General features: G+C 42.7%; 2 protein-coding genes across 8 annotated transcripts in view; one reads left to right on the top strand and one right to left on the bottom strand.

The window, feature by feature from the left end:
* Positions 1-6220: 6220 nt before the first annotated feature.
* Positions 6221-8348, top strand: LOC131272587 (beta-catenin-like protein 1). Its single transcript, XM_058274390.1, has 3 exons — positions 6221-6308; positions 6371-7771; positions 7839-8348. Exons 1-3 carry the CDS (start codon positions 6279-6281, stop codon positions 8115-8117), a joined length of 1710 nt encoding a protein of 569 aa, XP_058130373.1. The 5' UTR covers positions 6221-6278; the 3' UTR covers positions 8118-8348.
* Positions 8349-13474: 5126 nt separating this feature from the next.
* Positions 13475-17761, bottom strand: part of LOC131260055 (neurogenic protein mastermind-like) — a 52957-nt gene continuing 48670 nt past the window's right edge. For 5 of the 7 annotated variants that reach the window (XM_058261713.1, XM_058261711.1, XM_058261714.1 and 2 more), the window contains 6 exons: positions 16559-17689; positions 15799-15948; positions 15147-15673; positions 14848-15053; positions 14669-14781; positions 13475-14456 (listed from right to left, as the gene is read on the bottom strand). In XM_058261713.1, the coding sequence (XP_058117696.1) occupies positions 14388-14456; positions 14669-14781; positions 14848-15053; positions 15147-15673; positions 15799-15948; positions 16559-17689 (2196 nt within the window). In that variant the 3' untranslated portion in view covers positions 13475-14387. The remainder of the gene's footprint in view (positions 14457-14668; positions 14782-14847; positions 15054-15146; positions 15674-15798; positions 15949-16558; positions 17690-17761) is intronic. The other 2 variants (XM_058261716.1, XM_058261715.1) reach the window with 2 other exon arrangements.

Raw genomic sequence — 17761 nt, 5'->3', positions numbered from 1 at the left:
GGATGAAACATCCATGGCAAATGCTAGTAGGTAATCTAGGAATAAATTTAGCCGACATTCAAACAACCAGCCGGATTGTGCATGCGTCAAGTTCATCGGCAGCGATTTGCCATCGAGCAAGAAGAAAGGAAGCATCAATAATCATTCTCCCAACACCCGCACAAGAAGGCAGGAGGTGGGCAACGGTAACAGGATAGATGCTAGTGCCGGGACGATTGGGACGGTCGGGAAAACAACCAACGAAGGGAAGAAATAAAAACACTTACCGAAAGCAACGGTCAAAGGAAAGGAAGAGAAAAAGAAAAAATAAAATCAAGCGAAAACGACGTTCTGAATTGAGATCTAGCGAAAGGGAGGAGAATTAAACCGAAAACATATCATATCTTGTAATGCTGTTGCAATCTAATAATAAACGAAAAACTCGAATAGTATTAAGCCACAGGAAGGGTCGATAAGTTCTGCAAAAATAAATGATAAAAAAAAAACAAGCAACAAATATGACAACAAACACTGGATGTTCAATGAAGCGGGCATTCAGTAAAGGCATTCCTAGTACAGGAAGTTGCTGGAGGGAATAATAAAAAGTATAAAAAAAAACTAAAATCACCCAAGTGAAGTTAATGTTTAAATGCATCCTTGTACGGAACTCAATAGTATTGGAATACTAAATTGAATGGAGGAAGAATATAATAAGAAAAGCCAAATAAACTCTTTAAAATCCGCTCCCTGCTCCTTCTCGGTACCAGTTCTTATAAACGCAGCGTGGTATGATAAAGAAAAAAAACACAAAAAAGAAATGACAAAATCCAGGAATATTAATAATGCTACTACTAACCTACTAACAAGCGAACGTGTTTAACGTGACTGGACGGGGGGTTTAGGCAGAGATGATGGATAAAGGATAAAAGAAAAAAACCAAGGTTAAAAGAAAAGAAAGTAAGCAAAAACAATTACCAGGCAACTAACAATCGTGACGATGTTGGAGGCAAAATAATCAAACCACTTAATTACGACTGTGCTTTAGGCTGCGACATTTAGATGTACCGTTTTCTTTGCCAATATTGCCATTCACTTTAAGTAGTAATACGTGACGTAAAGCTGATGTCCGATGGTCTCCGAGGGTCGGTTATCGATATTTACGATTGGTTTTGTTTTTCTTTCTTACTAGACTGTAGCCAAATCAGCTGCGTTGTTGGACGGAGTAGTAGTAAAATCCGTAGGTGTTAGCAAGTAGCAGCCTCCTTTGATAGTGCTCTCAGGGCGCACACAGTAAGGAAAATAAAACACTTGATAGATGAAATCGCAAACAGAAACCCCTAGTGTCAGATGCTGTCCACGTTATGGTGCGCAACAAATTGAATTGGGAATGTTAGTTAAGGTACACAAGTAAAATATAACGAATCAGCTTCATGTATAGACTCCAACTCAGCAACGCTCAAGAATGAAAGCACGTTGAAGCTGCGCACGAATTTGGTCGAAGTAAAACAAAAAACAACAGGAATAAAACACACCACACAGATAAACACACAACAGACAAACAAACAAACAAACGCTCTTAACGCGCATTATTGTGATGATTTACTTGAAGGTAACCGATTGCTCGCGGTTGTTTGTGCAACTGGCAGCAAGCGTGAGTAAACTAATCGAGTAGCACGTGTATCGCATCCTGCACTCCCCAGCCTCCTGGCAGGGTTAGCCAACCTCCCACTGCACAAAGTGGCGCGCGCAAATACGCCCGCCCACACAAAACACATACAAACACACAAACACACACAAACACACACACACACACCTTCACAGTAATGTCGACACGTGGATAAACATTGCACATGCTCATCGTGATCGTGATCATCTCTAATTCGTACAATGCAGCGGGAACATGGGGGATTGTTGCTACTTTTCCTCCGTTCGCATGAAACCTGTGAAAGTCGAGTTAATTTTTAAACGAAATAAACCAGCTCAAATCTTACCGTTTTGAATTGATTTAAACTTTCTCGTTTGTACTAAATGAATAATTTTAAAAATAGTTTATCAAAACTGGTCTGTGTTTGCGAATGGTATTTTATTGTTTTTTTCAACGGATTTCTGTTTGCACAGTTCGTCACATTCGTTCCCGAAGCAAGTCGAATGCACCTCGGCCAATAAAAAAAAACACGTTGAAAATGGACCAATTTTCAAAATGGAAGAAAAAAAAACTAAAAAAAGAAGCAAACCAAAACTAATAAACTGTTGTGTACGAACGCCGGCGTAAAATGGCGACCTTCCCCGTCGGTTCCGGATAAATAAATGAATTAATCTGCAAAAGGAAATCCCGACATCCTTATGTCAGCCGTTTAAGAGACAGTGTAAGTGAGAATGTTGGTTCGAAACACATGTAGACAAAAATCTCCTGAACGTTTCGCTGCTTGCATCTGCGAACGTAGGACGGTAATATAACGTAGATACTTATCGGTGTTCTTGTGAGATGTGAACGCCCCGCGTTTGAATATAGGTGGTAGGTTACTTGAATAGTTTGAAAGATGTCCTCTACCCACTCCCCTCCCCTTTCCGTCTCTTTTGGTGAATTAACTTAGAAGGACAATAGCCTACAGCCCGAGTGGGAGTCGACGGCTGGAGAGTACAAAATTTCCTAAGAAGAGTAAAGTTGCAAACACAAACCTGTTACCGCTGAAGGGAACGAATAATAAACAGTTCTATTATTTCTCCATATCATTTCTGGGTAATATTTTTATGTTTAAAGCTCTACAGTTTCCTAATCCCTGTTGAGAGCAAAAACGTATATTGTTTAACAGTAAGAAACATTTCAAAATGAACAAACAAAATGCACATTTACCAACAATTCAAGGCTTGGCCGTCTTATCGCACTGCCGCTTTGGGCAAATTTTGGGGATAACTTCTGTCCATGGAAAACAAGCTATAAAACATGAACTTCTGATATTCCCTTGGTTTTCAAATAAAAGATGAACACGGTTTAAGTTTTTAAAAAACCGCTCTGGAAATCGGGCAAGGTTGTAGTTGTAATTCAAATTTGTTGCTGTGGTTTCTAGAAAAATACTATTTTCATTCCCAATTTGTTTGATTTACTATTGTATGTCCACACACTCTATGGTGAACACTTGCACTTACACAGAACCACGGCAGAATGGAAACCATGGAATGCATCTGCTAATAATAAACCTAACCAAATCGCATCGAGTAGTGATGCTTCAGTTGGATAGGGAAATAAAAGAAATAATGTTCATAATACATATCATTTAAGCTTAGACTTTACGACCATTTTATGAAGTGTATATTTTTATTATATAAAAACAAACACAAAAGTGTGTAGGAGCAGTAGAAAGAAAAACCAGTAAACTAAGCCATACTCTGAGCAGATAGTAGAATAATATTATATAAATGGTACGAAAATAGAGCGCTGGGAAGCAGGCAGGACAAAATTATATAAAGGATGTTTGAGACCTTCTTGAACCATAATTTTGGTAGCAGCAGATGTTCTAGCTTTCGAATGACTTGCACTGCTTTCGAACCTGCACAGTTTTTCCGATTCGGTTCGTTTTGCAGTTAATTTTTAAGCATTTGCTCTCAAGCGCTAGCTGTAGAACCGATAGAAAGATCCTTCAATGTTCTACGCTGTAATTGATCGCATCGCCTCTACGGTTGCCATGGCATCAAGTGAAATGCAACAGGTAGACCTCGAAACGGAAAATTAATCAGCCCCTTTTTGAAAAAAAATACGTTTACCGGAACCAGCGATCCGAAAGACCAGAGAAAAAGAAAGCTAACAACGAGGAAAAATGTCACGGAAGCACCTCTTAGTACGAGGAAATCAACGAGGTAGTGTGTGCATTGGATGCGGCATAATGTCTCCAGAAACTAGTATATATTTAATTGCCTAATACTCAACGAATATATCAAAGTAAGGGAAAAAAATCAAACCAACCGTCACGGTAAACTCGTTCATTTCAAGCATTAACCTAGAAAGCGTGAGCTCAGCCAACAGCGTACTTATAGTACCGTATCTTCTTTCTAACTTTTCTTAACTCATTGCTATTCCAATTACTGATGGATATTAACGGTAGACGATTTAATAAAGATAATTATTTTTTCTTGCATTGAACATTAATAAAATGTAAGACACTACTAGAACATAACACAAAACACATTGCTTTCACGTTATTCTTCCAACGAACGAGAACAAACTCACATAAACATAAACCCTCACACAAACAATTGCTATTTATGTACGTAGTTATGTTTGAAATTAGACTCAATATAAAACACAAACTAAGTAGTAGGCCTAATGTCGTACGTTAAGATTGTACTGCGGACAGCGCTGACAATTCTAAAAGAAGAAGGAAACCTTAACAGAAGGCAAGTAAAGAAACCTAAATCGAAAGCTAAAAGGAAAAAAAAACGCTCCTCCACTGGCATACAAAAGAAGTGAAGAAGAATTCCAATCTTGTCATAGTTGCACACAGTGAAAAGTAGCGAATAACCACAAATTAGTCGAAGGAAGAAAGGATGGAACTATAATGTAATAATCCAATTATGAAACCAATGTTTGTACGAAAACAGTAAGCTAAATAATGAACAGATCCTTAAATTTAAGCTTCTATTCTAACGGCATTAGCATATAGTACGGTGGTGATCGGTAGATCTTCACTTAAAATACACTCACACACAAATATACACAAACACACACACACACACTCACAAACAAACAAAAAAACACAAATAAATAATTACATATTTCCAAACAAAGGCTGCGCGGTATCCTGCCTTTCCGGAAGGATGCACGTGCACGATGCAACACAAGAGAAAAGTACGGGCTACGATTTTTCAAATCGAACATTCGACGAAAAGCTAGGCACACAAATAACTCTTCAGCGTAGAGAATGTGTGCACCAAAAAACAAAAATAAGGAAAAGAAATAAATGATTCAGACACGAAGAATGTTCGTTTTCCGTGTTATTCCTATTTGCATTCCTATTTTGATGCCTCCCGAAATGGAGCAGAAGCACCACGTTCGTCCCGAACAAAACTGCAGCGAGTTAAGAGTCGTTAACGAAAATGTTGCTAAACCGATACAGTGTAAATCCAAGATAAGTAAATAAATCCAAATCAATCTACCAACTTTATTTACACTGCGCAGGTCACTTTATTACAAGTATTAACAAGAATCATAAAAACAGCGCTTGCAAAACACTGATAATCGGTGTGACTATGTTTTTCCCCATTTTGCCTGAAACTAAATACGAGCGAGAAGGGGTCATAAAAACAAGAACGCGGCTATCGTGGGTGGGTAAAATGAGTATCATTAAAGTGAAACAAATAAACTGGCCAATTATAAATCGTTAACGTACATTCAGTAATCCGACAGTTAGTTACGGAGCACGCGAAGCGGAGTCGAGTGGGTAAAATGAACAAAACTAAAAGCTAGAAACAATAATACACTAAGCTCGTTTCCGAGTCAAACTACACAAACATTCTGCTCAGAATAGTAAGGCACTGGGAGCGATCCAGCAGAGCGGTACAGATGGACGTCACTATAGCATATATTTGAATTTATTCATTTATTAATTGAATCCTTCTCAAGAATATTACTAATGGAATGGAACAGAAATCAACCAACCACATTCCCTCTCGAAAAAGCTAAATGGGAGACAAAAGCGATAAAAAGTAAAACAAAACTGAAAATGGTGAAGCAAAAGCAACAAAAGAAGAAAATATATGAGATATATAATGCTTTGTTAAATGTAAATGTTGTGTATAGGAAATAAAAAGTACACAATTTTAAACATTTCCTGATTGCGTAATTTGCTAGTAAGTTTTAAAACGTCCGTTGATAATATCACTACTGAAACTATATTTACCACCAACACGTTGTAAAACAATCTGTTTCTACTGAGTAAGATTTTTCAGTTCAGTTCAATGTATGGTACAAATTTGGCGTGATTTAAATTTCTTTTCGTAAAACGCATTCTTCATGATTTATGGAGCATTTTTGTTGCTTTTCAAATTGTATTCTTCACACGCTGTCCACAACGACGTGATTTTCAGATTTATTTTCGGGTTTTCCGTCAACAGCTTTTTCAAATTGGTCTAAACTTAGATCTCCGTTTATAACAGGAACTCTGTTATACCGTAGAACAGTTGTGACAGAAAAAAATTTCTGGGAAAATACTCGTTTGTTTACATCGCCCGGTACAGCAATAACAACACTTCGTTTCCTGCTTTCTGTTCAACAATCTACAGCCAGTTTATTAGAATATTTAATAATGGATATAGGAGAATTGTTATCGTTCAAGGTAAGTTATTCGTTCCGTGCTTTGATGGTGTTTATTTATTCGAACAAATCGTTTCTTCTTAGCCCGAGCAAACACCGAAGCGTCCGTCTGATTTCGAAAGGGAAAACCAGGATGACGACGATGCCGATAACTCACCCGATCCGTCGTCTCGGAGTCAACCGCCCCAAAAGGCACGTCGATCGGAGCAGGCCACAGGTGTACGGGGCAAGCCGAGCCTACCGGCGAAGGAACCGCAGATAACCGAACAGGAGCGGCTGGACATTCTCAAGTTTGTCGAGACGGAAGAACCGGATGGCGACGTACTCGACGATAGTGGATTGAAGAAAATGCTACTGCTGTTCGAGAAGCGTGTGTTGAAAAACCAAGAGATGCGCATCAAGTTCCCGGAGAGTGCGGAAAAGTTTATGGAAAGTGAAATCGAACTAAACGACGCTATCCAGGAGATGCACGCGGTCGCCACCGTGCCCGATCTCTACCCGTTGCTGGTCGATCTGAACGGCGTAGCTAGCTTGCTGGAGCTGCTGTCGCATCAAAATTCCGACATCAGCGTTGCGGTGGTAGACCTGCTGCAGGAGCTAACCGACGTGGACATCCTGCACGAAAGCATGGACGGAGCGGAAACGCTAATCGAAGCCCTCCGGAAGCAGCAGGCGGCCGGGCTGCTGGTGCAGAATCTCGAGCGGCTTGATGAGTCGGTAAAGGAGGAAGCAGACGGGGTGCACAACACGCTGGCCATATTCGAGAACCTGATCGAAATCAAGTCGGACATCGCGAATGAGGTGGCCGCACAGGGATTGCTGCAGTGGATATTGAAGCGCCTGCGCGCCAAGATGCCATTCGATGCCAACAAATTGTACTGCAGTGAGATCCTCTCGATTTTGGTGCAGGACACGAACGAGAACCGCATCCTGCTGGGAAACATCGATGGTATCGATGTGCTGCTGCAACAGCTGGCCGCCTATAAGCGGCACGATCCGAGCTCGGCCGAAGAGCAGGAGTTCATGGAGAACCTCTTCAACAGCCTCTGCTCGGCGCTGATGGCGAAGGAAAATCGCGAAAAGTTTCTGAAAGGCGAGGGCCTTCAGCTGATGAATTTGATGCTCCGCGAGAAGAAGCTGTCGCGCAACGGCTCGCTTAAGGTGCTTGATCACGCAATGTCCGGACCGGACGGGCGCGACAACTGCAACAAGTTCGTCGACATACTCGGACTCCGCACGATCTTTCCACTGTTCATGAAGACACCGAAACGGAACAAAAAACGGCTCCTCAGCACGGACGAGCACGAGGAGCACATCGTGTCGATCATTGCCAGCATGCTGCGCAACTGCAAAGGATCCCAGCGGCAACGGTTGCTGGCCAAGTTTACCGAAAACGACTACGAAAAGGTCGAACGGATAATGGAGTTGCACCGCAAGTACCTGGACAAGGTGGAGGCAATGGATCGTGAAATTGATCAGCAAATGGTCAGTGGGCTGCCTCGATGCCTTCTCCTTCCCTTTTGACTCATTTAATTTTCTCCCCACCTTTCAGCGCGCCGATGACGAGGAACAGGATGACGACATGACTTACGTGAAGCGCCTCTCTGGTGGCCTGTTTACGCTCCAGCTGGTCGATTACATTATCCTCGAGATCAGCTGTACCGATGTGGTGAAGCAGCGCGTGGTTAAGATACTGAATCTGCACAACGGTTCCATGAAAATGATCCGCAATGTGATGCGGGAGTTCGCTGGCAACTTGGGCGACGCGGGGGATAGCGATTGGCGCGAACAGGAACAATCGCACATACTGCAGCTGATCGATCGATTCTAGTTGTAGTCCGTGTATCCTACCAATGTAGCAAATAAACTAACATCCGATGTGTACAGCGCTAATACTGCAATTATGCACTCGCAACCGGAAGTTCAAATGTCCTTTGTTTTTAATCAATTATAGAAACTTTCTGGCCGTACCAAACGAAAGGTTTCCATTCGCTATTAAATACTGTACGCCATAGATTTAACAACCATCAATTCCAGCGTTAAGTAAAGATAGTACGAAGGGTACAAAAATCATAATAAACTTGTATTGTAAAGATACACGTTCAGTCGACTATAGAAAATCTTTTTATTCCATCTATTTGATTCATTGAAAGATACAAACAAAGTAAATTTAAAAATCTTTTACAGCAAACTGATATTCTCGTTTTCATTTTCTTTTAATATAGTTTTTTGAACATCTCTCGACGTAACAGATATCCGCGTAAGCTGTGCGATTTTTTTTTTTGTAAACACCGTTTCGTTTCGTTTGAGAAAGTATTATTCATGGGTTCATTCGCTTAACCTTAGGAAATGTAAAATTCACACTTCAGAAAACTGTTTTATTATCATATCATGAACGGTAGATAAAAGATAAACCAGGTGAAAACACGCTCAAACCTTAAGTCAAAGCAAGATGCTTCAAAGACGGTTTTACCAACTCGAAGAAGCAAAGTGTGTAACGAAAGCCTTTAGCATTTTACATCAAATCATAAATGTTACTTAAGGAATCGAAACACTCAAAGCATGGAAAACATCCAAAAATAACAAACGAAATGGAAATGGAGCACAAAAATGAGTAAAGTAAATACTACTATAGGTTTTTTAAAGGGTTCGGATTTAGGTTAGCCACACAAAATATCGATAATTCTATAAAACCTAGGGAAACTAATTAAGCGCGTGTCGGAAAGATGATCCACCAGCCGTGTAAGTTATGAAAAAATTACAAACTAAGCAACATCATGCACGTATAATCCGGAAAAAAACCCAGGAGGCGAGAACGAGAAATCAATTCGTATTGGTTGTTTATTTCACTTTTATTGTTCGTTAGCAACACACTCTCTGGACATCTGTATTATGCTAAACTATATGTTATTGGTTTTTTTCTGTTTTCTTGTTTGTTAAGTTTATCACATCTAGCAGCAGCAAAATGCATCTTTAATTTGTTTGTTTTTTTATGTGTTGCAATTTGTTACTTACATTATATATCGCATCCTTACACTTATCCGTTACCTTCTATCGATGCTTGTGGGGATTTGGGTGTGTGTGTGTATGTATGTGTGTCCTGTGTAGTTTGTTAGTTACATATTGTAGTTTTATTGTTGATTCATGTCTATTTCGTTCACTTTGTTCGTTTCGTTCGTCGTTCTGTGTGGCGCTTCTCACTTCTGCGCTTGCCGTATTTTTGTTGTTGACTATCGTCTTTCTCTAACAACTATTAAACATTGTTAAAATGTAAGGAAGATAGTAGTTTTTTTTTTGTAGCGCGAATGAGCACGCTTATGGATATACTTTGCGTTTCGTTAGTACACGCTCGTGTGCTTTGTTGCGTCAACAAGGCTTTGATTAAAGACTACTGAACGGGGCGGATGTACTTTCATTTTGTGTGTGTGTTTTTTTACTCTCCCTCTTTTTTCCATTATAGTTTTCTTAAGCGTCTTACTGAACAGAGAAACCACTAAACGTAATTCATTCTACACTCTACATCAAAACGGCGCATGCATGTTGCATTACACTTTACGTTGTATTAAATTCGGTGCCACTCTGAGATGGTAAACTTCTCTGTGTATCTGTTTGTTTTGCTTTTATTTTCTTTATTTTGTTCAGCTTGTTAGGTTCTTCCATTTGGTGTACTTTAGTTTCACATGAATTTTTCGCTATTTGGCTTCAAAGAGTTAGTGACAATACTGCGGAATGTTTCGCGGTGAAGGGCGAACAAATATATGCGGCTTTCCCATAGACTTTCAACCGGCAGACAATCCCTTTCGTTCTATTACTTTCCTCTACTCATCTTGATTTATCGTGTATGTATATATATATATATATATATATAGATGTTTTTTTGTATGTACTTTTTAATATATATATATATATGAATCTATATAAACATCAGTCCAGCACGTAAAGAGGGGCACACAATAATGCTTTGCTGTTACTTTTTTTTTTACTTAAAGGTCTGCTGTATGCTATTTACCCACGTACACTCACATACACCCGTATAATGTCTCGTTCACGCGTGTCGCACTCGCTCTCATTTCGCACACACGGCAGTTCTGATACCAGGCAAGATTTATATATTAGATAATATAGCGTGCAGGGTGGTATGTTGTGAATGCCTGTGAGTGGTTTCGATAGTGAATGAGAAAGGTTTTACAACAACAGTATTGCTAGCGGTGTTAGAGTTTGTGCCGTAAAAATTACATTTGGTTGTACATATTCCGTTATCTGGCTACAAATCAGAGCAGCGAAGTAAGTAAAAACGAAAACTGAATATTTCATTCAACATAAGCCCATTTTGCGCACAGACACAGGGTACTAACGGGTGTGCCACTCTTAAGAGCAAAGGAGTGAAGAAACGTCCGAAAACTGAACGAAAACCGAACGTAAACCATCACAAGCGCGCATAAGCGTGATTTTTTTTTGTTCTTTAAACCTAGCCATTGATCCCATTTTAAAACGTACTGTCTTCTTATCGATAAGTGTTAAGATATTGTTGCTTGACTCTTCTACGTTCAAACCATTGTCTTCATGCATTTTCTTGTGACATTACAAAGATGTTTGTTGCATTGTGTGGTGGTGGTGGTGGTTTGCGTCTTACATTTTATATAATTCAATTATTTTCCGCGTGCATTTCACCTAACCGGACTGTGTGCATTTTTTATCTCTGCTGCGCGGTTTTCCCTGCAGAATCGCACACGGACACAATTACATACAAACGGTTCGAAATATCGTTCGAACCTCTAAGCTAATATTGTACCAAAATCACATTCAATAGGTTTTGCGTTTCTGAATTTTTATTTTTTATAATTTTTTCTCCGTTACGCGTTTAGTAGGAAACGACATTGAAACAACTAAAATCTACCTTAGCACGTGAGCAATGAGGAAGAAACGTGGTCCGGTTGTGATCACCGATCATCGGAACTGGCAGCCCTAATGATTTTCGTAACCACCGTTGCCTCCTCCCTCTCTCTCTCTCTTTTTCTCCCGGATTTGGTCTCTTTGGACACGAACAGTGATGGACACGTAGAAATATTTACGATATGCAACCGTGTGTGTTTGTTTGTGTGTGTGTATGTGTGTTTTTGCCGTCCTGTTTCGCTTTTACACCTTTTAACCCTAAAAACTCTGTACACCCTGACATGTCTAGAATGCGATACCAGTCTAGAATAATGCCTTTAAAAAACCAATCGGATAGTAAAACATATCTAGCGTACATTATACAAAAACCAGTCCCACCAAAACACGCAAAGCTTAAAACTAAACTAGTTTAGTAAAAATTATACTACATTAAAAGCTGCATGGCATTGAAGGTATGGGTAAGGCAATGTAAAATATTGCAGTGTTATACAGAAACGATGGCGTAGTCGTGTCATACGGGAATAATGTATGCCAAGTAACAGGATGGGTAGAATGGTAGCTCTTTGAAACAAAATATCAAGCCTAATTCATTCGAGATCATTGAGAGCCCACTCTAAGTGAAAGGAGTTATGGAAAGATCTTACACCAAAATTGGAAGCGTTCTTCTAGTTGTTGTATGGTTTACCGATGTCTTATGCAGTAAAATAAACCTAGAGGTAAGCCTTGCGTTACATCCCTTGCGATTACTCCCCGAAATGTGCCCGAAGGATGGGACCGATGGACCTGAGATTAACATAGAAGACTTCAGGCATAACTTTTCGAACACGAATTTAATTAGTTTGATCATTAGCAAAGCCGCAGTTTGTGTACAAAGAGGGATAAAGAAACTTTTAAAAATAAGCGTATGCAACACGATACATGGAATGCCGTTTTGTTGGATAATCAGTTCTTTGCGCGACGCCAACGGAACGTGGCCAATTTTGTGGTAAATCATTAAAACCGTAGTTAACATTAAAAACACTCTTATATCAGTGCACACCGCGGAAGTATGGAAAGTTGAACACGATATGTAATATAATTGCGTAAATTTACGTAAAACTCGAAAAATAAACAGTAATATCCATTACACCATCGATTACACTAATTATAAGGAATGAAAAAACAAAAACGATAACCTAGCATTTGGTTAAGGAAATCAAAGCTCTTATCCCCGCTAAGCAACCCAATCGCAGTGTTAGCATAAGCTTTACATTAACTAAAAATGCCTCCAAACTCAATGCATAACCTAAAGGTAACTGTTAGTTGAATCGTTTTTCTAGTGAATCTCTACAGCTGCAAAGGAAGTGAATGTTCTCTTAACAATATTCTTCGATGCTATTATGGCATTGTCCGTGTCAAACGTCTAACAAACAAACACCATCCACCACCGATTGTTGCCTTATTGTTGGAAAAATTATGTAAGAAAGCCGGCGCCGATAAGCAACCGCTAAGAAACAAACTCACAACCGGGGGAAGGAGTTTTGTACTACGAGAAGCGACATAACATCTTACATGGCACGTGGATTGTGCCGCAACATACCTTAATCTACCATTTTCGCAGTTCATTCAGACGCGGACAAAAAGAAAACGTAAGAAAACATGCTATCAAGAATAGTTTACACAAAGTGAACAAGGGGGTTAACGAGAAAACAATAGAAAAGCTTGCGATAAACATGTTAACCGATAAGTATAAAAGCCGATTTAAACAATAGCAACCTTCACTTCACAGTCAAACGCTCTAGTTGAAGCTCAAACCAACACTCGTAAACGCAGTTTACCATGGCAACGTGTAATGATGCATTGGGTCAACTTTTGTCTATTGCGTTGAACCGCTTGAGATAGCACCTTTGAGAAAGCAACCATGAGATAGTATTCGGTTGTAATTCACGTCAACAGCAATCGTGCCAATATTTTATCATACTTATGAAAAGTTTTTTTTTTAAATCTAACAATATTTGTTTAAATTTTTATGTTTTGAAGTTCAACTGCAGCGAGTTCTAAAAACAGTACTGTTACCTTGTTACAGGAACACTTTATCTCGTGTATGAATTAATGGCGTTGAGACACTTTTGGTCCAGTGCAACCAACATGATTGAACGTTACTAATCGATGAAAGTTGCTATCATTTAAAATGGAGTTTCACTACAGTTTTCTGATAAACCTTAAACTTTAGCGATCTTTACGCAAACACTGCGGATATGGTTACAGCGTCAATGTTGAATCAAATTGATGCCGTATGTATGTTAGCCTCCCATCATACTATGCATACTTTTGGGATGAACTTATCGAATTCCTGCCCGGTTGGTTTATTTCATTTTTTTTTATATATGCCTAGGTCCTATGAAAACACCGTTTTTTGTATACGTAGACTGAGCTGGTTGCTGTGTTTGTTGTTTTCAAGTTATTGCTCTTGGGTGGTTGCGAAAGTACTAGCTTCTAGCATTTCATTTCTATCGTTTCTTTTTGTTTCTTTTTTTTGTTTCTAATTTGTTGCAGTCGTGGGTTACACATATTGTATTTCTGTTTTTTTTTTTTGGTTTTATAGTGGATGTGGTAGAGGTGATTTTTCTCCAAACTGACGCATAGCGATACGCTTCTACCCTCGTCGGAAGTTACATGAAGGATACGGAATTATCTAAATACCAACATGCTTAAATCAACTGTTATTTTGATTAAATCTCTAACCTCTCTATAAAGCGAGACAACACTTGAGTGATCTGCATTAGTTAGATTGCACCGAAAATATTGATAATGTCGCGGCAAATGAAGGTGGTTATAATCGGAGTGATATCCCGTAGCCGTAGGGTCAAATCAGCTCTATGGCCACCTGAGGTAACTATCTAACATTGGGGCGCTCCGTGTTGTGCAAAGGAAAGAAGAAACGTATACATTGTGGAAACGTGAACCATGACACAAGCCCGTCCAGGAAAAGCCTTTAATAAGCTTTAGATTTGATAGAAGTTTTGCCATAAGCAACAGAATAAACATTTCTCACAGGACTGTGTATCCCGCTGTGGCCGATGTTCCACTCCACACTCCAAGCCGCACCCGCATTCTGCACGTTCCGCATAGTTGCTGGACCACACCACCGAGAATCCTGAGGTGGACGAAGAGTTCCATGCGTTTCGCAACAATTGCGCACTTCTCACATTCGCAAACGAAATTATTCTTACTGCTCCTCGCTGCTTTCAAAGTACTCGGATGCGTTACCGCGACAAATAGGACACGTGCGATTGGACTAAAATTTGGAGCGAGAGTGAAAGAAAAATAAATGGTTAGTAATTGGTAAACGGGGAAAAACTGGGCGAACACAATGTGAAGCGTGTTTAGTTTTGAAGTTTAACTCGACGTATAGATGCCTTCTTCGCCGGGCACTACGAGATGAGCATCTCCGTCTCCCATGGTTGTTAGATGAAAGGGGGCAACTCGTATCGTTTCGAGCATACTTACCCGCAGCCATTTGTCCACGCATTTAGCGTGGAATTCGTGCGAGCACGGCAAAACGCGCAGGATCTGACGAGCCTCAAAGTCGCACATGCAAACCACACACGACGTTTGATCACCTGCAATGGAGGGGAAAAGTAAGTACCACACGTGTAAGTGGTCGGGCGACTGGCGATAGGACTTACCGGTATGCGTCTCTGCATTGAACTTGTAGCTCGGCAGCTGGTCGATCTCCGGCCGGGCCAGTCCGCGCGGTTTAGCCTCGCCAAGCCGCTCGGCAAGGCTGAGCAGCGCTTCGTAGTTTTCCGTTTCGTTCGAGTCCGGCGAGCTGAGCTCCGGTTGGCCGTAGGTAGACAGCGGGAACATCGCTCTGAAAGGGCACCGGACGGGTCTGATTTTTATTAGCGTTCGCCATTTGCCCCCCCGGCGATCGGAACGGGTTGGGTACGCGGGTCCACTAGGCGTCGGACGCGCCAATACTTACAGGAAGTTCAGCAGAATGCCCGAGTAGGCGGATGTGGTGGCCGACAGCGTGGTGGCCATGACGTGGGCCGGCTGCGGTCCGAGCGGCTGCGGATGCGTCAAGGCCGGTGGAGCCCGATGGTGCGCCGGGTGCTGAGCCGGATGATGATGATGGTGGTGGTGGGCCGGTGGCGGTGGCGGTGGTGGCGGTGGAGGCGGAGCCGGCCAGTGGAAGCGGGCAAAGTTGCGCCGGGGCGCGGCCGTGATCGCCCGACGAGCCGTCCGGTGCAGTAGCTCGAACTGGCTGTTGCGACCCTGCAGGACGTTCGCGAGCAGTGGGATCAGTGTACCGGCGGCGGCTGCTCCCGTACGTGGCACCTCGGCCCCCACGGCACTTACCTCGGTGGAGATGTAGATCGGTTGGGCAGCCGCGGTCAGCTGCGTCATCGGCGACGAGTGCAGATGGTGCGCGTGGGTCGTCAGGGGGGAAATGTGCAGCGGCGATGCGCCAGCATGTTCCAAACCATCCAACGTTAGTCCATCGGTACGCTAGCAAACGGTAAAGACACATTTTTACGATAACATAAACCGCAGTTTAGGGAATTCTTTCGTGAAGAGCACGGAACTCCATTGCAAAGATCGTGCCCCTACTGTTCGTTATGGTGCTACCGTACCTGTTGCGACAGATGCGGATGCTGGTAGTGTGCCTGGTGTGGCTGCGGATGTGGCACGGCCAGAGCAGGACCAGCTGTCGACGCGAAGCCACCAAAATGTCCTCCGATGCTACACGTTTGCGCAAACGGTTGCGAGTAGACCCCATGCACCTGTGAAAAACGAAAAACAACTTTATGTTATTTCTTGTTTGTCGTTGATTCACGACAGTAAATAAACGTTTCCACTACGATGAAGGCAAGCCTTCTTGGTTCCAGACGTTATGACCCATGGCGTCCCATCATGGTATAAGGATACTTGTCAGGTCAACGAGTAGGTCACCGAATAAGTGAAAAAACATTGACTCTTGTGAAAGTGGATGAATAATACAGGACTACTAGTTCATTTCATCCAACAAGGTTATTGTTTGTGTCTTTCGGTCAATTTTACTATTTCCTTATACTTCCCCAAACTGTTTTCATCAACAAAGAGAAACGTTGGCCAGCTGAGGACCTGTTTGTTCTTCTTTTTTTTTTGCGTAACGATCGTCTACGATCATAGACTTGTTCCCTTTGTGTACGTGGAGGGGAAATTCGTTCTTTTGTTTCGCAGCATAATTATTACAAAGAATCTATATCTATATAGTCGGAATTCCTCTTCAGTATGTGTCAATGCTTAACAAATTGAAGAATTAATTATTTTTAATCGAAGGGATAACCGAATCAAGTATCGAAGGGTGCGTATCTAGAGTGATGTTTTTAGTTGGCATTTCAGCCACCGTACCTGACACGGCGGTAGATGCGGTGCGGCCGGATGGCCCGAGCAGATGGAAATGTGCGGCCCCGCCGAGTACGTCCACAGTTGCTCGTGGTGATGGCCAAGCGGCAGACTGACCGGCACCTGGTTGATGTCCACCATCAGCGACGAGGCGGCGTGCTGGTGCTGCGCCTGGGCGGCCGATGGTTGCTGGAACACCTGCGTCAACGACTCCCAGGGACGCTGCTGTTGAGGCTGCTGCTGCTGCTGTTGTTGCTGCTGCTGCTGATCACGATGATACCGCGGGCGCCGTATCGGAGGGCTTCCCTGGGGATGGTGTGCGTGCGATTGCAGCTGAGACATGACAGCGGCCGCAATCCCACTACCACCCGCACTCGAATGGAGATGGCCTCCACCGCCATTTGCGTGATGGTGTTGTTGTTGCTGCTGCTGCTGTTGTTGCTGCTGCTGCTGCTGCTGTTGCTGCTGACCATGGTGGTGATGGTGATGGGGTTGATGATGTGGATGATGCTGCGGATGGTCCCGATGGAGCAACTGAACCTGCTGCTGAGAACCCTGCGATGACTGTGGTTGCTGCATTTGCTGCTGCTGTTGTTGCTGGTGTTGTTGCTGATGGGACAGATTGTGGTGTCCGTTCATGGGATGATTTCCCAAACCGCCTCCATTACCGCCTCCCATGTTGCCGCCACCACCACCACCATTGCCGTTGCCTCCATTCGCACCCATCAGCATCATCATACCGCCACCTCCTCCACCCCCTCCCCCACCATTCCGTGGTGACCGACGGTGCTCCCAGATGGTGGCAGGCGGAGACTGACTCGGCAGCCGGGACGACACACGGCGTCGCTTCCGGGACGGGCTGTCCGACTTCATCACACCGTTTCCGACGCCTCCACCGTCGACGGGACAGAACGGTGGCGATGGCGTCTGCGATGACCCACCGGAAAGCCCGTTGCCGTTACCTCCACCGGCGCCGCCACCGTTGTTGCCGTTGCCTGGGTGATACTGAGGGCTGAACCGGTCCCGATTCCCATTGTCGCGACTGTTGCGCATCGAATCCAGCGACAGGACGGAGGAACGCGAGTCCCCGTGCAGCTCCGATCCGCGCGCCGAGTTGGACGGTCCGTCGAAATGGTTCTAAAACGGGAGATAGTTCGCAGCTCAGTTAACCAAACCAAAAGGGAAAAGGATGGAAAGGCAAGCTCTACG

Source organism: Anopheles coustani, chromosome 3, assembly GCF_943734705.1.
Source record: "Anopheles coustani chromosome 3, idAnoCousDA_361_x.2, whole genome shotgun sequence".
Lineage (NCBI taxonomy): Eukaryota > Metazoa > Arthropoda > Insecta > Diptera > Culicidae > Anopheles > Anopheles coustani.
The sequence above is the reverse complement of the archived record's forward strand: the minus strand, read 5'-3'. Positions and strand labels throughout refer to the sequence as shown.